The sequence below is a fragment of the Mustela nivalis genome (genome assembly GCF_964662115.1).
Source record: "Mustela nivalis genome assembly, chromosome: 2".
NCBI classification, from domain to species: domain Eukaryota; kingdom Metazoa; phylum Chordata; class Mammalia; order Carnivora; family Mustelidae; genus Mustela; species Mustela nivalis.
In genome coordinates this window covers 60,474,328-60,496,317 of record NC_139021.1, presented here as the reverse complement: position 1 = coordinate 60,496,317, position 21,990 = coordinate 60,474,328, and the positions used below count along the sequence as shown (strand labels likewise).

Below are 21,990 nucleotides of genomic sequence, written 5' to 3'. Positions count from 1 at the left end.
TTGCAGATGAAAAGAAATCAAAATACAGGACAGATGTTGAACAAACCGCATTTAAGTTCTGTCACACACTGGCATTTTTCAAATGATTTTGGCTCATCTATTAAATAAGGTGTGTTTTGCTTGATTTTGAAAAGGGAAACATCAGGAAATATTTAAAGGCCAATTGCCACCAATTAACTTTGATCAGTAAAAGTTCTATTTGAATCTTTCAGATTCTTCTCCTGTCTGAAATAACATACATTTATAAAATCTACTCAAACAACAACTTGATGATTAATGCCTGTTGGCAGGCTACCACAAACTTACTTAACAGCAGGATTTAAATAAACAACTGTCTCTATTAAGAAGAGAGTGAAGCATAGTGATAATGGAGATAGAAGAAACAATATTCGTTATTCTTAAGAATGCTGCTAATTGAGATCATCATATTTGATGGTGCCCATGACACAATTAATTAACCATCTTACAAAAGTTTCCCCCCCAAAACTGTAATGGGCAAATAAAATCATCAGCAGTTTGACCTAAGAAATCCCAGCAAGTCCAAGAGCAGAAACCTGGCTGAAACGACATACAACTGGGCCAGCCAGAAAGACAAGCAGCTGACCCAATAGGATGAAAGTCTGATTCGGACAGCGGATGCCACTATCACAGCTTTAAAGGATTCGGAAGGGAACCCATCTCAACAGTAATTATGAAGCTGAGCAATCGGTAGCTTCTGATATCAACACGGTTTAATATTTAAAATTCTTGACATCAAATTTGAATCCTTACCAAGGGTCATGAGGAATCTAATCTTGAAAGGCAACAGTCAAAATAAAGAAGGCAAACATATTACCATATAATCAATAATTAATCTCATTATTCTAGTTATAGATTCATAAAACAGTATCTCATTGATATTGCAAGACCACTTATCAATTTTCAGACATGCACCATGAAGTGTGAATATAAAATAATCAGAACTTACTTCTAAGTCATTGAAAAACAGATGTGTGTCTGCCAAGTTGAAAATCATTTCTTCCATTCGCAGTCCAAGGGAAACTGATGTAGGTGGATCCTAAAAGAAGAATTTTTCAGGTCAAGTATATCCTTCAGGTTCATGGACTACACTGTCACAGTAAGAGGGAATCAGTGCCAAGAAGGGCTGAGAGTAAGAGAGTCATCAGGAGATTGGAGCTCCAGCTGCTCTTGGTCTATGTGATCCAAACTTCAGTATGCAAACTTCAGTGACTTAATTAACAAGTGACCCAAATGTTGTTGATACTTTGCATAATGAAGAAATAATCTTCTGCTTAAACTATTACAAAGATATAACACCTAGAGTTATGTAGACATACAAAGTAGAGGAAATTTAGTTTCATGCGCCTGTTTCAGGAGCAAGAAATTCAGTGACTAGAGAAGACATTGTTTACGTTATGCCACAATCCATTAAGAGTATCTAAAAGCATTGCCACAAATACCAGAAAACAGATACAATATAGATTAATTTCAGAGGGGTAATAAATACTATTTCTATTTCAGATGCTCATTATCATTATTTCTTATTTATTCAGACCACCTGCCAATTTCGAGTACACTCAAAGGAAGTGATGGCCACTTCTGACCACCTGGCACCATGCCCAGCCTGGGGAGCTGATCCTGACGTTCATGTGACACTATCCCATTATCAAACAGTCAGTCCCATATACAAAGGGGAATACCAGCATTCTGAAATGGCTTCCATCCAAAACTTCAAGCCTTGGACACTAGTGATGAGCAGTCTGTCTCATCTACCCCATATCCTGATGACATTTACTGGCACGGAGATAAACTCAGGGGCTATGGAAATATTTGCAGTTTTTATGGAGTTACTGTATTGGTAATATATCAAATCCAGGAAACAACATGGTTCTTGGTGCAGACCCTGCATAATTAGTGAGGAAGGAAAAAATGTCCGTAAAGTACACAAAGATGTAATGTGAGTTTCTGAAAGTTTGACCAGCATCCTAACAACAATATTGGCTTTTACAAGTATGACATTTTAAATATTTCCAAACAATGATTTCTGAATCTTATTATTTCAGCAGACCTTTGGAATAAGTATAGAATCCACCTGTATCATCGTCGAACTAGGGAAATTGTAACTGGATAAATTATGCCTTCACATGTCACCTACTTGTTGGTGTACTGTCTTGTGTATCTACACTGTCCTACATAAACCTTGTATGCTTTGTGTATTGTCTTCTGAGCACGCTGTCTTCATTCCAAAACTCAAGACTGGTCTGTGTCCTGCCCCCTACTCCCCACGTATTTATAATCTATCAAGCCCTTGAGTATTGATCTAAAGTACCATCTCCTCATGGACTTTGGGAAAGAGCAGGACGTGCTAGAAGAAGAGCCCTGGACCCAGGCTCCAGGCTTGACCTTTCTTCTCTCACTTTGGTGTTCTTACTTCCTTCATCCTTAGTTTGCTCATCTAATAAGTCAGATGGCTAACTGACAAGCACTTTGTTCTCATGTGCAATTAAAACAAAATTTCTCATCTCTTAATTGGGCGCAACCATACCTGTTCCTACACCTTCAAGAGTGCAGGGGCCTGGGATGGAGGGATGGGGGCGGAGACTCACTGGCTATCAGAGCCAATCAGCTGGCCAGGGAGGAGGAGTCAACACGGCCCCTGCACTGCCTGCTTTGCCAGCAGGGCTCACACCCTGCCAGCAAGTCAATGGTCTATCTTTCAGGAGTCCCAAAGGAGGGACAGCTGAGCGTTTGGGGAAGTAGAGCAGGATGACATTGCTAGTCTCAATTCCTGTCTTGTCTAGGCCTTCTCTTCCCACTGACTGACAGTGAGGAAGAGACAGGGAACGCAGTGTTGCCAAAAGTCAGGGGTTAGATGATGGCAAAGGGGCAAAGAAAAACACCCCAGGGTTTATAACAGAGCAGAGAGGGAAGAAAGACAAACAGTGTTCAAGAGCTGGGTAGGGAAGACAAATAACATTGTCCTCAGATTTCCTGTTTGATGAGTTTAAATTATTGCTGTTTGGGGCTCCTGGGTGGCTCAGTGGGTTAAGCCTCGGCCTTCCGCTCAGGTCATGATCTCGGGTCCTGGGATGGAGCCCCGCATCCGGCTCTGTGCTCAGCAGGGAGCCTGTTTCCCCTTTTCTCTCTGCTTGCCTGCCTCTCTGCCTACTTGTGATCTCTCTCTCTCTCGCCCTCAAATAAATAAATAAAATCTTTTAAAAAATAAATTATCCCTGTTTAATACCACCTTAAAATCCATGCAATTTTGTAGGTTGCAGAAGAATTAAAAATAGTTCACAAGTAAAGAAAAACTTTCACTGAATCTCAGTTTTATAGGAAATTGCTCACTCACTCAGATTCCAAATCAGTAAAGTGTGCTTGGAAAAAGCAATTGCTCAAATACACCCTAGAGCAGAACTAACCAGCAGAAGTTCAAACAGCTGTTTCTAAAACAAAACACCTGACTAAGGTGTTTACTCCCTCTAGCTCAGGCCAATAAAAATACACTGACTTGTCTCATAACCATGTCAATGAATCTTTTTATGTGGCCAGGTGGAAGAGACTCACCACATTTATTTAATTGCCAATTCTGGAATTTATGTGCCATGGTATTGTTACTTTTGAAAAAGTATGATTTCTCCGTGGTAAGGTTGCTTACTTATACCACCATCAAAAGAATTACTCCACTGTTTGTTAATATATAGCATACTTTAACTTTACTTCATAAATTATAGTAATGACTTGCTAGTTGGAATACTAATAAATTTTAAAGGCTTGTTCAGACTTGTGGTCAAATACAACACAGATGTTAGCCTTATTTACCTTTTCATGTTTTTCTCCTTTGTTATGAGCTGTCCTTCCTTCACATTTTTTATACCTGCCGCTCCTCTGTATTGTTATGAACCATTTACTACACCAAAAAAACAGTTTGACAGTGAACTGGAACTAGAGATTTTTAGAATAGGAAGGGGTTCTAGTTGAGAATACAGTTTCTCAAACATTTTAAAAACCACAATCCATGGTCAAAAATACATTTTCCATGATGGTCTAGTATTCTCTCTCTCCTTCTTTCTTCCTCTCCCTCTGTCTCTCCCACAAAAAGAGCCGAAATGAAGATCTGTCAAAATAAGACTTTACCCACTTTGCAGAGTGTACTCTGATAATTTTCCATTTCGTGGCCCCCTAATGTATCAGGACCCACAGTTTGAAAAGAGGAGCTCTGGAGTATACCCCCTTGTGATTTTAGAGACGGGGAACTGGAGATGTAGCAGTGCTCTGATCTGCTCCTGGTACAGGGCTGACTGGCTGGCAGAGTGCACGGGGCGCCTCGCCCACAGTCGTTTACCTAAGAGGAAACTAGCAGAAGAACAAACAGATAACCGTGTTCACAGGTTTGCTTACACTGGAGTGCTCATATTGAGGTGAAATTTATTTTATAAAAATCTTTTAATACCTTCAGATTTTTCGACTATATCTGATACAAGTCAAATGTGACAAAAGCCAACAGTGAACAGTTAATAAATTAGTCATAGCTTGATGGCTTATTTTGGCATATTTAAAGGAAGAAAAAACCCACATTTTTTAGACCAAAACTGAGACATTAAAATCACCACGTCTTTGGCTTAATCTTACTTTTCTTGTGCTTTGCAATAACAAATTCCAGAGCAGCAGTTATAAAATGGATGCTTTTATAAAACCATTTTTTTTGTTATATCACTTTTGAAAAATTATTTAGAACTTTGCCTCTGCTTCAAAGAAACATGTCATTTAAGTAAACCCTGGGGCCAAATGTTTCCTTTTTTTTTTTTTTTTCTCCAGAACTTGACCCTCCGGGGCTCTCGTCACTGTTGTTCAATATTTTCTTGACATTTCTCCTTCCTGGTGCCTATAACATCATCACTATTTTTTGAAGTTATCTTTCTAGAATCTGAGTACTCATCATCAATCCCTTACATGATATGGGCCCCTGGGACTGTTTTTCCATTCCTCACTGTTGGGGTCTGCTTTACAGACCCCAACACACTCATGGCTTCAACAATCACCCTGCTCCCTTCTACTAAATCTTTGATCTCAACTCAAATCAGTTACCTGTGGGTCATTTCTAGCTGGATGTCCCATATAGCATCAGCAACTCAGTGTGCTGCACGTTGGATTCATCATAGTTTCTCTGGAAACCTACTGTTTTCCTTCGTTAGGAGAATGGCAACCTACCAGCCCCAAACCTTGGCATGCTTTTAAAGAGCCTCTCTTTACCCCACATCAAATCAATCATGACATCTTGCCATTTGGATCCGGAATTTGTGCCTTTCTTGTACTCCCTACTCTCCAACACTCCCCCTCCCTACATCCCAGCCCGGTGCCTCCTCTGTGGATATCTGTAATAGTCTCTTTTCCTGGGCTCTATGCCCAGGCTCTAACAATGTCACTCTCCCATCAATTTTAGAAAACATCCAAACACTTCAATAAGTACTAAAGGCCCATAAATGTCAGACTCTTACTCATCTCCCTAACATGTGACCAATTTATAGTTTTTCAAACTATTTATCTTGAAATATTTTCTTCAAAAGTTGACTAAGCAGAGGCCTTATATGAAAGAGGAGGGTCTTTCAGATGTCCATTGACAAATGAATGGATAAAGAAAATGTGGTGTACACACACACACACACACACACACACACAGGAATATTACTCAGTCATCAAAAAGAATGAAATCTTACCATTTGCAATGACATGGATGGAACTAAAAGGCATTATGCTAATTGAAATAAGTCAGTCAGAGAAAGACAAATGTCATATGATTTCATTCATATGTGGAGTTTAAGAAACAAAACATATGATCATAGGGGAAGGGAAGGGAAAATAAAATAAGAGCAAAACAGAGAAGGAGGTAACCTAAGAGACTCTTAACTATAGGAACAAACTGAGGGTTGTTGGAGGGGAAGGTGGTGGGGGACCAGGTAACTGGGTGATGGGCATTTATATAGGGCACTTGAAGTAATGAGCACTGGCTATTATTTGCAACTGATGAATCACTAAATTCTATCCTTAAAAGTATTAATATACTATATGTTAATTAAATTGAATTAAAATTTAAAAACAAAAAAAGAGAAGGAGCTCTGATAGACATTCCTAGCAAAGCCCTTAAAAAAATTAGGGCAAAAAATCAGTTTCCATTGTTCACCCACATTAGTATGATGAGGTCATCTCCCCTTCATCAGTTAAGAGTCTCATCCCTGACTTTTCTCAGCCTGGCTGTACTGGGTACCATAGCTGCATGTGCTCTTGTCTAAGGAGGGCAGGGCCATATCCTTACATTCTCTATATCTTTGGGATCTAGCACAATATGCCTGGCACAGAGATTTCCCAAAGTTTGGGGGAATAATAAATGAATGAAAAGCAATATATAGAGTATTTCAAATAATTACAATGGCAAAAATTAAATTTGTTCTTTAGTTAATTGTTAGCATTCAATATTGGTAAAGAAAATTCCTAGATACCTAGCTTAGGAAAAGAAAAACAAAAACCCAGACATCTGAGTCCTAAAATGATTCTATCTAAATAATACAGTATTAAACATATTAGGAATGCCTGAATAATTTGTAGTACCTGATGAAAGTGCAGCCCATTCTTAGAACAGCTGCTTATAACTTATCTGCTTCATGTGGTAGATAAGATTAGCATAAGATCAGCAGGCAATTATTTATTTTTTAAATTCAGTATTGGTATGCATCACAACATTCTACAAAATATATTCTTACGTGCTCTGCAATTCAGTTCCCTAGTAAAAATTGAGTAATACAGTGAAGAGGCTCAAAAAGAGAAAATACAGTGAGATACTTTATCTTTTTTCCTAGTTTACCAAGAAATAGTGTCAATTTACTATAGCTCTTATGCCCAGGACATCCTATGAGCGGAGACCTTCTTCTCAAGCTGTTCTTACCAAAGCAAAACAAACAGCATCCAACATCCCATATACACACAGAGAACTGAAATTTAACTCTGCTCCTAAATTATTTTGATAGGATATTAAATTGCAAATGTCTGCTTAAAGTCATGAAAATAAAGTGAAGGAACTTGTTGCAATGTGAGGTTACCCCTGGCTATTGCATGTTAAGTCAAAGATGATTATGTCTACTGAACAGAAAGCAGCATTTAGCTGAAAAATTAAATAACAGTGAAATCTGCTGAGGACAGACCCAGGCCTAAAACGACTGTTTTGCCTTCATCCTTTATCAAGTGATCTTTAATTATCTCACTGCCTCAAGATCTTTTTCTCCTGTTTCTGGGACACAGAACGCCCACAGAAACTCAAGTTGTTGTCATCCTAAGCTAAAATCACCGGCAGCATCCCTGGTCCATTGTCATTTTTTTCTGTTTCTTGATTTTTTTTTTTTCAGCTTGATCACTGTGAGTTATACTAGATTTCATCTCATGAAAATGCTTGAAAGGGAAAAAAAGAAATTCTAGGCAAAATTAGTACGCAGAAAGGCTGAAATGCCATTAAATTCAGCCTCTAGAGAGATTTGTGTCTGTTAGTCTTGAATTCACATGTTGAAAATCTATGATCTGTTTTGAATAAAGGAAAAGAATGTCTGTAAATACACGTGGGTATTGGGATTTCAGAAGACTGTGATATGGCCTCTTGTCACCCTGTTTTCAAAGATGAGCTATGGCATTTGATAAATTATCAGGGCCATTAAATATGCAATCTTTGCAATTTAGAAATTTGATGTTACTGAGATTCAACCAGATGAAGACACTGTTGCTCCTGCAAGGCTGTTCCATTTGGTTCTACGTGTCAGTCAAGGAGTTCTCTTAGGATGGCTGGTATTGAAATTGCCTTGTCCACAGTATTTACGATGTAGTCACCCAGCTCATCTCCTGACTGAACGAGGTCTAATACTAATTAGGTCTAACACAAGGCATTCTCAGGGCAACTCTTTGATGACATGACACAGAAATTACAGGAGTTTCTTCTAAAAATAATTGTGTTCATAACCTGTGGGCAAAAAACTCTTGCACGAAAGTGCAGAAGAGCATCAGAAATGCACAGTCTCATAATGGTCATACCACAAGCTTTGCAGTCACAGAGTTTAGACTGGGATTCTGAACTTTGTCATTGACTAGCTGTGTGGTGGTCAAGGTCTGTTACTTCACCTCTGAGCCTTAGGTCCTTCCCATTTTATTGAAACATCCAATTTTAGAAAACATCCAAACACTTCAATAAGTACTAAAGGCCCATAAATGTCAGACTCTTACTCATCTCCCTAACATGTGACCAATTTATAGGAGTAGGGAGTACAAGAACCGGTGTGTGCTAAAGGTTAAATTTGGTAATTTAAAATTCTGAACATAGTGCCTGAAAGCTGCTGTCGGTGTTACTATTCCTGGTAGTGGTGGTGTTATTTCTACCATTCTTATCACTACTATACCAATAGCTGTAGGTCAATCCAGACATGGGACTCCACATTCCACTACAAAAAGATCATTAACATTCTAAATCAAATTGGATGTGAAGTTCAGGCTATTTAATGATAAGGGTAACCATAAATTCCCCATGCCAATATTTTTAAGATGACCATGTTTTTAAGAGCATAGTACTCAGTGAAGCTGATTTGCATAGAAGCTAAACTTTTAACACCCAGTGTTTTAATTCCCAGGAGTGTCTGCATTTTATTCTCACAAAAATAGCAACCAAGCTGTTTGGTACAAAGCTGGTTCTTACCACTAGAAGAGATGACCCAACCCTAGGAAACCAGCAATATGTTTCATATACTGAAGATTGAGAAGTTGAGTAGGAAGTAGTGTCATTCAGATAGGGTCAAGGCACCACACCAATTAAGTTGAAAATTACAGGTGTTCTTTAAAAAAAAAAAAAAAAAAAAAAAAAAAAAAGCACACATGTCACTTTCATAGCCAAGCAGTATGATCCTGAGTTAGTCACAAATACCTCTTAGCCTATGCCATTAATCATTAAAAGGTCAGACTCTGTGAATAGGCAGGTAAGCATAGTCCAAATCCATCGTTTACAGCCAGTTAGTGAATGACTTGGGAGAACATGTCTTGGCAAAATCTTGACCCTGCCCAAGTTTAAAAAAACAAAGTGGCTATGGTGATGTATGGCAATAATCCGTAATTACTGAGGTGTGTTACAAATTTAGTACCTTCAATGTATATAGTCCCTCACAATGTTCAGTGCTCACAAAATGCTGCTGTACTCCAGCATTTCAGGAATACCATAATATCTTAGAGAGTTTTTGCTTGTGGTAGGGTCAAAGGATAAATTGTGGAAGCACTTTAAGAATATCAACATGACATATCATTATTAGCTACCATAGTAAGAAAGAAAAGTAAGGTCTTCTAATATCAGTTCTTCCACAAATAGTAACTCTGATTGAATCAATCATATGACTGACTACTGGGAAAAGAAAAGATGTGGGCATTCTTTCCCTAATGTAAATAGTTAATTACTTCCAAGTCAAGATAACATTGTATACACATTATACATAAACCTCTGTTAAATATTATTCTTACACTACAATTAGCAAGGAAACCACCTGCAGAGAAAACGCCTAAGGCTAAACTCAAGCCTTCTGCAGGACAATAGGATTTATCTTTAAAATTAGCTGCCAAAGGTCAAGCCCATCTACAGATTAATCACATTTGTTCACTGGCTTGAAACTATGTTTGATAAACTAAAATTCACCATGCTACTGAAAAGATAATAAAGAAATGTGGCACCGGCCAGATTACTCAACATGAGCCACTGAGATTATCTCTCCGTTCACTAGAAGTGACTAGGAAGATTTAATCAAGCATCTTCAGTAATACTGGAGAGCTATTCAAGAAGAGATATTTGAGAAAATCTCAAAATTAAGTAAGTGGTTTAGATTCATCTCCAAACTTGGCCTCACCAAAAATAGTTAAAGTCTAGGTATTTGCAACAAGAACTGTTAATCATTTTGTTTCTGACAGTGGATCTGCATTTACTAGCTGAATTAATGAACTTATATTTTAACCCCCACCCCCAAAACTCTTGAGTTTCTTCCTTCCTAATCACCTATCTTTGAGCCAAGAAGAAAGGATATACAGGATAAGTAAGAACATCCTATAATGGATTGCTAAAGGGGACTGACTGTCTAACCAGAATGCTGAAGTTTTAAAAATGAGAGCAACCAGATATTATACACCTCTTACTAGAAAGATATACCCTTCTATGAAGTCTTCACCTTCCTACCCCCCGCAAAATAAATAAATAAATAAATAAATAAATAAATAAATGGATCTAGCTTCTATATTTGTAGGAAGTACAGGGGACAAGAAATATGTGACAAAGGGACACAATGGGGATGTAATAAATAAAATCTAGACTCCCAGGAAGTGTACAGGACCAAGGTCTGGTTACTTCAACAAAAATGCACAAGATAAGGGGAAAAAAAGGAAAAAAAGATTGAGTGAGACTCCATAGATTAAAAGACACTTGAGAGACATATAGTAAATTGTTACAAATTATAAAACCACTGGAGAAACGACTTTACAAACTAGTAAGAGAAGACAGAAGAAAACCATCTCGGTACAGTAAAGACCATATATGAAAGCCTACAGTTAACAGCATAGTCAATGGTGAAAGCCTGAATGCTTTTCCTCTATGATCAAGAAAAAGATAAGAATGCCCCACTTTTGCACTTCTGCTTCATGGAATACTGGAAATCCTAGCCAATGCAGTTAGGTAAAAGAAAAATAAAGAAAAACCATTCCAATGGGAAAGGAAGAAGTAAAATTATCTGTTTACAAAGGACACAATCTTATATGTAGAAAACTCTAAAGATTCCACACACATACACAAAAATCTGTTTCATTTCTATATACTTCTATATACTAACAATGTACAATCCAGAAAAGAAATTAAGAAAATAATTCAATTTACAATAGCACCGAAGGAATAAAACTTAGAAATAAACATAACCAAGTAGGCAAAAAGCTTGTACACTAAAAACTACCAAAATGTTGCTGAAATCAAAGAAGGCACAAATAAGTGGAAAGACATTCAATGGGAAGACCTAATATAAAGATGTTAAAAGTACTCGAAGTGGTTTATAGATTTCATTCAACGTCCATCAAATTCTCGACGGAATTTTTTTGCAAAAATAGAAAAATCCATTATAAAATTCATATGGAGTCTCAAGGGACTCTGAATAGCCAAAACAATCTTGAAAAAGAACAAGGTTGGGTCTCATACTTTCTGGCTTCAAAACTTGTTACAGACCACAGTAATCAAAACAGTGTGGTACTGACATAAAGAAAGAGATACAGACCAATGGAATATAATAGGGTCCAGAAATAAACTCTTATGCTATGGTCAAATGATTTTCACCAGGGGTACCAAGACCATTCAATAAGAAAATGATAGTCTTTTCAACAAAACTGGGTACTGGGGAAATGGGATATCCAAATGCAAAAAGAACAAAGATGGATTATTTCCTTATGCCATATACAAAAATTAACTCAAAGTGGACCAAAGACCTCAATTTAAGAGTGAAAGTATAATACTCTTGCAGGAAAAGCTTCATGACACTGGGCTTGACAGTAACTTCTTAGATATTACACCAAAAGCAGAAGGAATAACAGAAAAAAAAAAACCAGATAAATGAGACTATATCTGAAAACTTCTGTGGGTGAAAGAACCCAGTTAGCAGAGTAAAAAGGCAACCTATGGGATGGGAGAAAGTATTTATAACTCATGTATCTGATAAGAGGTTAATATTCAGGATATATAAAGAACTCCTGCAACTCAACAACAACAAAATTTTGATTTAAAAAATGGGCAAAAGACCTCAACACGTATTCCTTCAAAGAAGACATATGAATAATCAATAAGCAAATGAGAAGATGCTCAATATCACTAATAATTAGGGAAACATGAATCAAAATCACAGTAAGATACCACTTCACACTCATTAGGATGGCTACTATCAATACAGGGGGGAAGAGAAAAAAATAACAGAAAATAACAAGTGTTGATGAGAAAATGGAGAAAATGGAATATATTTACATTGTTTGTGAGAACATAAGATGGTACAGCAACTATGTAAAATAGTATGGTAGTTTCTCAAAATATTAGGCATAGAATTATTATGTGATCTAGCAATTCTACTTCTGGGGTCAGAAGTAGAACTGCAGGGTCTTAAAGATATTTGCATTTTAAAACCTTTAATTGAAGTATAGTTGACATATTAGTTTCAGGTGAAAAAAAAAACAATACAAAAAAGGAAAAAGCTATTTCTACACTCATACACACCTTATTCACAATGGCTAAAATGTACGAGCAACTCAAGAAGTGCCAGTGATGGATGGATAACCAAAATGGGATATATCTCTATAACAGCATATTTTATTCAGCCTTAAAAAGGAAGGGAATTTTGATACTTGCACACAACACGAATGAACCTTGAAGACATTACGCTAAGTGAAATAAGTCATTCAGAAAAAAAGACGAATTCAGTATGGTTTTACGCGTATGAGGTATTTAAAGTAGTTAAAATCATAGAGACAGAAAGCAGAATGGTGGTTGCCAGGAGCTAGGGGCAGGAGAGTAGGAGGAGGTGTTTAATGTATAGACTTTCCATTTTGCAAGGTGAAAAGAGTCATGGACACTGCTTGTACAACAAAGTGAATAGATCTACTACTACTGAACTATACATTTAAAAATGATGAAGGGGGTGCCTGGGTGGTTCAGTCGGTTAAGCATCAGACTCTTGGTTTTGGCTCAGGTCATGATCTCGGGGTTGTGACACTGAGCCCTGAGTTGGGCTCTGGGCTCAACAGGGAGTCTGCTGGACATTCTTTCCTCTTCTTCTCCCTCTGCCCCTCCCTCTCTGTCTCTCTCCAAAATAAATTAAGTAAATCTTTAAAAAAATGCTTTAAAAGTGACTAAGAAGGTAGAGTTTACATGGTATGTACTTTATCACAACCTAACATAAAAATGAATTAGAGTTAAAAAAATGTACCTGTTAATTATTCATTGAATAACAAAGAAATTACTATTAATTTGCTAGATAACTAAAGTCCTGGGTACCATCTACTATCTCTATTCTAAAAAATTCTTTTAATGGAGTCTTAAATATATACTAGAAATATACACAAATGAAATAATATATCTGGGATCTGCTTTCAAAAATAATCATAGGACAGAGCAGGGCAGGGAAGGGATGTGGTGAGAGGCAGATACAGTAAGAGTCACTAGGATTTGACATTGTTAGTTTAGAAAGGTTACAACAAGTTTCATTATACTATCCCATCTCCTTTTCTATATGTTTAGAAGTCAGTATAATAATTTTTTTTTTAAATATAGAAAAAATACTCAGCAAGATAAGACTGGTTGCATTTTGGTGATGAAACTATGGCTATTTAATTTGAAAACTTACAGCACACTCAAGCTATATTATAAAACGCCAAAAATTTTTTTAAATGTCAAAATTACAAAAGCCTGGCAGAGTTCCTCAGCCTATCACCGTTTATTGAAAAGAAGGCACAAGGCTTTGCTTGGTAATCCTTACCCAGGCTTAAGTGAGCTTTAGAATATACACAAGAATCTATGTCAGACACTGCTTTGCCTGTATTAACTCTCCTAATTTTTATCACATGGGATGTTCACTTCCAGAAAACCAGGGGAACTTCTACATTTATAATTGAAGCCACAGGACCTCCGTCTCATGCACTGAGGAATGATGGTATCACATTGCAATGCTGATCGGCTGCAAAGGAGAATTCCCAGTGTAATTTAAGAATAGCGGTAACCCTAGAAGCATCTCATTTAGGGCCTCTGGCATTTATGTTTTGGTTGTACGGCTCCCGTGGATCCTGATTTTTTTTTTTCCCTCATCCAAAAGACTAGTGTTATCATCTGACATCCTATTATTGGCTATTTCTAACTAGTGAAGTGATTATTGCTACTGGAAGAGAATGCCTGTCAGGAATAACACAAGGAGACTTGTTTCTTTCGTAATATTGTTATTCCTTTGGAGATCTTGTGGTTTCATTCTTTGTGGATTTCTAGTGGCATTCCTTCAGAACAGTCATGCCCCAGGGAAAGACTACTGTTGAAGAGTTACCCCTTCTCTCCCAGCAGCTCCCTTTATTAATTTATAAGCTCTGTGAAAGCAGGAATTGTGGCTAGCACCACTATATATATACAAATATATACTAATTAAAAATATATACTATATATACACATTTGTTCTACATATATATGCACACACTATATATATACACTATATAATATATATATATACACAATATATTATATATACAAATACATACTATAAATATATTTGCTTAAGAAATTATGGAAGACTGATGAATAACTTATTAGTGTCAGGCCAGGAAACAAATCGTGTCTCAGGCAGAAGAAGGCTGGGTAATCAGGTGTGTGTCTTGGGTACGATAGCCTGTGTAACATAGGGAATTTTGTGTGTGCAACTTGAGAAGAGTGCCATTTGCTAGTACAATTTTCTGAATTATTTCATGGATGTTTTCAGTGATCATTACCCAAAGCTAAACTACTGCCAGAAGGATAAGGTACTAAGTGCCTCCTATTATGACAAATTCTTTTGACAGAGTCTTAAATTTGAGGTAGCCCCAGCATGGAGACCACACGGTATTAGCAGGGCACCTTAGCCAATAGGGACGTCACGGTGAATTCCTCTAGGTCCCCGCTGGTGGGGGGAAGTGGGTAATGTCTTATATGACTTTTGCTTTATTCCTGTAACCAGGGGGAAGTTCATGCTTCTCAGATTTTTTTTTTTGCCCATTTATGTTGAGAAATATTGTAGTTGCAACTGCATTGCTAATTCCATTATTTGTATATATTTGGTTGGTTCTTTTTTTTTTTTTTCTTTTTAAGATTTACTTGAAAGAGAGTGCATGTGTGCGTGCACAGGGGGAGCAGCAGAGGGAGAGGGAGAGAGAATCTTAAGCAGTCTCCCTACTGAGCACAGAGCCTGATATGGGGTTTAATCTCAGAACCCTGAGATCGTGAGCTGAGCCAAAACCAAGACTTGGATGCTCAGCTGACTGAGCCACCGAGGCGCCTCTGTACATGATACTTGATCTTAACTTTCTTTTAAGTAAGTGCTGCAAAAAATATTTGAAGGGTCATATGCACTCGTCCTCAAGTCTCACTCCCTAGCTTCAAATGGCAATTTTATCTATTTTTAATGTCAAACATGAATCACCCCCCACAACCCCATCCCCCACAGGCAGAACTGAGCCTGATTCAAAATTATTTTCTTAACCCATTTTCATTTACTGTCTCAAAAATTCTACTTCTCTGTGTGTCTCAGAGTGTCCATGGTCCTTCAAGCCTCAAAACAGATAGTTTAAAGAAAACCTATTTCTCTCTGCTTGGGTTTTTAGAACAGGATCTAGAATGTTTCTCTGAGTGTAAAAATAAAAAAACTTTCTTCTTTCTCTAGAAATCTTTAAACTAGCTATTCAACTAACCATAAAAAATCTTCCTTTTATGTAATAGTATTAAAAGATGTCTCCCTAGATTTTTAGTTTTGGCTTAAAAATGTCACAAGTGCCAAATATTACATCAGATCATGTACAGTCCAAAAAGAATAACAATCTCATTTCAGTTTTACTATAAGAACAATAAAAAATAGTGCCAAATATTAATAAGGATGCAAGTTTTCTTTTTTGCTCAGATCTACCAGTAAAGCATTAACAGAAAAAAAAATGTTCTTATTTAAAAAAAAAAAAATTTTTTTTTTAAGTATGCTCTACACCCAGTGTGGGGCTTGAACTCATGATCCTGAGATCAAGAATCACATTCCCTACTGACTGAGCTAGCCAAGCACCCAAAACTGTTACTATTTAAAATGTAACTCTGGTTCCTACTGACATACCATGGGGCATTTGCCTTTTTATTCCTTTTCTTTTACTATCTTATTTTTCTAAACTGAAAGCAGAAAAAATAATACTAAGATAAATCAAGCAAGCACAAAAGGCAATAGACGCTTGTCCGATTTAAATTCTTTAAAGTTGAAACCTTTAAGAAATATTTTAATACCCAAGTTATTGTTCCAATTTTTAAAAATTTTTAAAAGATTCTCTTTAGGGACGCCTGGGTGGCTCAGTTGGTTAAGCGGCTGCCTTCGGCTCAGGTCATGATCCCAGCGTCCTGGGATCCAGTCCCACATTGGGCTCCTTGCTCGGCAGGGAGCCTGCTTCTCCCTCTGCCTCTGCCTGCCTCTCTGTCTGCCTGTGCTTGCTCTCTCTCCCTCTCTCTCTCTGATAAATAAATAAAATCTTAAAAAAAAAAAAAAGATTCTCTTTAACTATTATTTGAGAGACAGAGAGAGAGCTTGAGAGGAGAGAGGTCACTGGGAGTAGCAGACTCCCTGTCAAGCAGGGAGCCCAATGTGGGACTCGATCCGGGTCTCCAGGATCATGACCTGAGCCTAAGGCAGTTGCTTAACTAACAGAGCTACTCAGGCGCCCACCAATCTTATTTTTTTTTTTAAAAGATTTTATTTATGTATTTATTGGGAGGGGGAGGAGCAGTGGGTGAGGGAGGAGGAGGGGAGAGAATCTCCAGCTGACTCCACACGGAGCTTCAAGCCCACCACCCTGAGATCATGAACCGAGCTGAAACCAAGAGTCTGACACTTAACCAACCGAGCCACCCAGACACCCTTATTGTTCCAATTTTAGATAGTCACAGCATTCTGAATTAGTAATTGGGTTCTACAAAGTACTTATGGTGTTGGGGATTTATTTTTCTGAAAGTTAAAAAAAAAAAAGAAAAAATATATATATACACCTGTAAATACACATATATGTTATATATTTAAATTTATATAACATAAATATATGTTATATATTTAAAAGTTTTATATATATATACGTAAATACACATATATGTTATATGTTATATATGTGTATTTACGTGTATATATATATAAAACTTTTAAATTTTTATCTATTCTATTTTCAATTTATAAGCACATTTTAAATACATGCTAAATGTCTTTTGTGTCTCTCTTTTTTGAATGTGTGCCTTATTATATCTATGAGATCAAATCTATACAAACTCCTAGCAATTGCTATTCTGCTTTGGATCAAAAATAGAATACATCATATTTAAGAAAACGCTGTTTAAAGAATTAATCTTAGGCTAGAAAGAGATACTAGAAGGTGATTCAACTATTTCAAAAGCACAATTAGTTCTTCAGGATACGGTACTTGGATTTTGAATTTGTAGAACGAAGGATACGGTTCCTAAACCATATCTGCCCTGATCCTATGTGGGCAGCTAAGCCTCCCTTGGCAAGCAATCACTCCGTTGTAGTGGCCCAGTGAGGTGTGATGATAACAGTGTGGACAGGTTTAGGAGGATTTGTTGGTCAATGGGAAAATCTTGTAAAGTATGCTCAAGTTGACAACACAGCTTTGGGAAGCACCAGCCAGATGAACCCAAAAATACCTGTCTGGGACCCCTTCAACAAGTCCTTATTTAGAATGCTAAGCTTGCAGCCACAAACAAGGCCTGGATGTCATTTAAAATAAATTCTCATTCAGGATCTTTTGTTTTGGGGGAAAAGAAGCTGAAAAACAGGAATGGGCACTCTAAGTACAGGAGGGACCTATTTTCCTGGCCCCATGCTGGCTGCTCACAAGGGAAGGATTAAAGAGAAGATTAGGAAAATTAACTTCCTTATCTGAGAGGAGAAAAAAAAATTATGCAAAAATGTTATTTCTTTCAAAAAAAAAAATCGCTGGAAGTGTTATGGAAGTGGTCTATAGAACCTGTGAGACCCAAAGTTTCCACTGTTTTCTTTCCACCTGTCTAAAGTCATCAATATCATCAAATGGAATATTAACTTCTTGCAATTTGAGAAGCTCCTATCACTAAACAGCTGGCATAAAATGCCACGTTTTAGGAGCTGGGTATAGTTCTGAAGCCAATTAAAGAATAATCTGGATTATCATGAGAGAGTGCATACACGTGAAAAATAAACCATGCTTGAACTACTGACTGAATGATTAAAAAAGAACAAAACAAAACCAAACCCAAACTTGTGGTGGGGCTAATCAGGTCATTTCTACTGATTAGATATGTGACACCCCACTGCTTTAATTTTCTCCTTAAGAGACTCCCTTTCAACATCGTGAAAATAATACCCACGTGGAAAGTAAGAAAAAGAACTTCACCATTCCAAAGATTAATTTTGATTGTGGAGAAAGCCCAGTGAATCCCAAACATAGGACAACTGCCAAGAAATGGTACAAAGCGGGAGGAAGAAGAAGAAAACCAGAGCAGACCCAGCCAAATTGGCCTGGACACATAAGGACCCACACAGGGCCTGCGAAAGCCTCAAGAGCTAATCCAATCAAAAGACCTATCTAGATTTCATCTGTAACCACTCTCCTATCTCCCTCTATCCTCGTGTTACAGCCATTTTCGTAGGCCTTTATTATTTCCTACCAGGAGAACTGTGATGATCTACTCTGCTATCAGGCTAGTCTTCCAAATTGTGTAATTCCATCAGGTCCCTCTGCTGTTTTTATACTGTCCGTGGCATCCCCACACCTACAGCACAAAATCTTGGCACTCAGTGCTCCCTGCCGTCCTCCTTTGGGGGCAATGGACCCATCACAAGACTAGATTAGGTTCCTGCTGTTGTCAGTTAATAGATGTGTTCTCTGAAGCTGATCATTTAATTTTTCTGAGACCCAGTTTCCCCACTGGAAAAAAAAGAAGAAATCAGCTGGATAATAAATGTGAGATAGATGTGTAAACTCTACAAGCTCAACAAATTTTATTGCCATTTCAATAAATTATGTGCTGCTCATCTTCTGCTGGTCTGGTCCTCCAGATATATTTTACAGGTCGATCTTCAGCCATTTGGCCTATGGTTTCCCTAAATGGTTATCTTCTGCTTCTACCTCTTCCGCTCTGCTACCTGCAACAACAAAATACTGACTCTCCGATTGTCCACTCCCCTCTCAGAATCCCCAAGGAAGCAAAAGCTCTTATTGATGGAATCCCTCTAAATATTTTTCTAGTTGGTTTACACTGTTCTCCCAGCAGTGCTGTGATTGCTTTCATTTTGTAGATGGGAAGATTAAGACAGAGCAAGTGAGACTCAGAGAAAAAAGGAGGCTATCCTAAGGCCACAGAATGAGGGAAGTCCAAGGCTGGTGGTGGCAGGTCAGTGTTGTGTGTGGAAAGCTGTGGTCTGTGCTCATTCACTGTGTTCCCTTTCACAGGTCTGCAGGAAAATAAGGCCACATTCAATAAGGTAGCAGGAATACACATTTCACGGCCCGCCACTTAGGAGGAGGGGGCTGGCAGTGAAAGGGAGAGAATAACCATCAAGATAAGGACAAAGAAATGAATGGAGGAAGATCTTTCAGCTGGACAGCCCTCTGACAATCAAAAACACTATCTTTTTGAAACAAAAAACTAAAAGCTTTTTGTTTGGAGAGTTTGGATTCTGGGTCATTCCACAGTATCTAAAAGTTCTGCTTGGAACCATGAATTATTTCATCATTTCGGTTTAACCCAGCATTGATATGAAAAGAAGAAAGTAACAAAATCAGGAAAGCGTGCTCTGGGATTGAACTGACCACTCGTTACTCTGCTGCACACCTGTCACACTGCCTTTGGGCACTGCTCTACTGTGGTGGAAAGTGAGTTTTGGACTTCACTCATTTATCAAATAGTTTTTCACTGAGAACCATGGTTGCTCTGGCCACCTGTCCACCCAAACTCACTCTCTGCTTTTTCTCTGGCACACAGCTGGGCCATTTCTGCTTTCCTAGATTCCTTTGCCCCGGGCCATGTAAGCAGAAGTGTGTGCCCCTTCTAAGTCTGGTTAGTGTAGCCTTTTGTTCTAGCTCCCCCTGCCTTTTCACTCTTGTGGGTTAGAAAGCTGATGACAGTGATCACAGAATCCTAAGAGCTAGATGGTGAGATGGCACAACCATGATCTGTGTGACCAAATCTTACCTAAACCAAGATCCACTCGAGACCACTAACTAAGGAAGAGACAAATTTCTATTGTCATGTCATATCGGGCCTATTTGTTACAGCTGCTGCACCTACCCTAACAAATTTATGTGCTGGCTTGTGCTTCAGTGGGGACCCAGACACAGACACATGATACCTGCACTGAGTTTACAATCTAGGTGGCCACAGTGTGTATCACTGAACTGTCCTGATGTCCCAAGGGCAGGAGCAAAATAAAGCACCACCAAGTTCAGAGCACAATCTAGAGTAGAGGCAGGCATGTTTTTTCTCTAAAGGGAGAGACAAAGATATGATGCTTTGCAGTTCATAGGAAGTCTCTGACACATATTCTCTTTCTTCTTCCTCTCCTTTTTCATGATCCTTTAAAAATTTAAATAACATTCATAGCTTGAAAGCCCAACAAAAACAAGCCACAAACCAGATCTAGCCTATGGAATACAGTCTGTCAATTCCTGGCCTAGACCCTTAGGCTTGATTTTTAAAACCCAATGGAAGAAAAATACTTCATGATGGATGAAAACTCAAATTTAGGAACTACAAGTAAACTTTTACAGGAATACAGATACATTTACTCATTTGCCTATTGTCTGTGGCTGTTTTGCACTCTTAGGACAAAGGTGAGCAGTTATGAAGGCATATGGCCCATAAAACCTTCATTTTTGGTAAAGGGTCAGCTAATAAATATTTCCCAGCCTCTGGTTCGGAGCTTCCTAAAGAGAGATTATTCTGTTTAAGTAACCAGATCCTCTACAATCCAAGGAGGACATTGTGTGTCTGCTCTTTTGGTGCTATGCCAAGAATTTGGTATCTATACCAGCTACCCCAGAAGATCATCCCTCAAAAGATTTTGTTGGAGTTTAGTGTTTCTCTCTGCAACAGGGTAAGAACAGTAACCTATATTGGTTAACAGGCGTGTTCGAATGAAATTGGCTCTCTCAACTGCTGTCAACTTTTTCTCTACTCAGTGTCCTAAATGATTAGTCAACACTCACTAGGGAGGGCTTAGTTGATTTAAATTCACACTGGTGACTAGCAACCTTCCAAAAGTCTGGTGCATTATAAAACAAATGTTTAGAGAATGGATACATGATCAATCAGTGACACATGCTGTTTTCATTATAGGGTTATTGTTATTAATAAGCCATAGTGCTGGGCTCTTTTGGTTCAGGATACAACTTAGATCTTTCTTCTCCTGGCTTTACCCAAAATATATTTGACACAATTGAATTCTTAAAACAATTTGGCAAGTCAAGTTGCCAATTTTATAGATGAAGAAACTGAACATCAGTGTGAATAAACAATTTACTCAGGGTCAACTGAAAAGTCAAAGCTTGGATTTGAGTCTAGATCTATAAGAATTCAATTCTGATGCTTTCTATCTCACGATAGGTCGATCTCCCATTGGTACTTCATAAACTTAAAGACCGTACAACACATTACTCCCTGGCCACTATGTCCCAGATTCAAGGTTGTGTTTTGTTGGTTGTTTTGTGTTTTTTTGATAGTCAAGGTTCAATCACACTAAAACAAAATTAGTGTTTAATTTATGTCAGACATTTAATCTCTAACCCTTTGAGTTTTCTTATCTGTAGAAGGGGCTTGGTAATAGCAATTTCAGAGCATGAATGGTGAATCAAATGAGAATTGGGCACATAGGAAATTCTTAATAAGTAGGGCCTACAGTTAAAAATGTTACAGTTTATGTTATCTCAAGTGTTCCTGTTTAAGTTTTTGTGTAAAATGAGGAGTGAGGCTCAATATCTTTAGGACCATTTCTAGCCCAAATTCATGAGACACAGGTATTAAACAACAATAAAAATAAGGTATTGAAACAATGACGCCATTGGCTATAGATATCTTGGGGAGTCCTCCCACAAGAAGGAACCAGGCTTGGGACATCAGCCCAATACTTACTTGGAATACAAGTTTGGGGTATATGATTTGATATTAAC

At 37.8% G+C, this 21,990-nt stretch overlaps 1 protein-coding gene across 20 annotated transcripts in view; it reads right to left on the bottom strand.

Moving 5' to 3' along the window:
• EYA1 (EYA transcriptional coactivator and phosphatase 1) overlaps positions 1-21,990 on the bottom strand; it is a 362,527-nt gene that overhangs the window by 54,773 nt on the left and 285,764 nt on the right. For all 20 annotated transcript variants that reach the window (XM_082721150.1, XM_082721148.1, XM_082721142.1 and 17 more), the window contains one exon: positions 968-1,057. In XM_082721150.1, the coding sequence (XP_082577276.1) occupies positions 968-1,057 (90 nt within the window). The remainder of the gene's footprint in view (positions 1-967; positions 1,058-21,990) is intronic.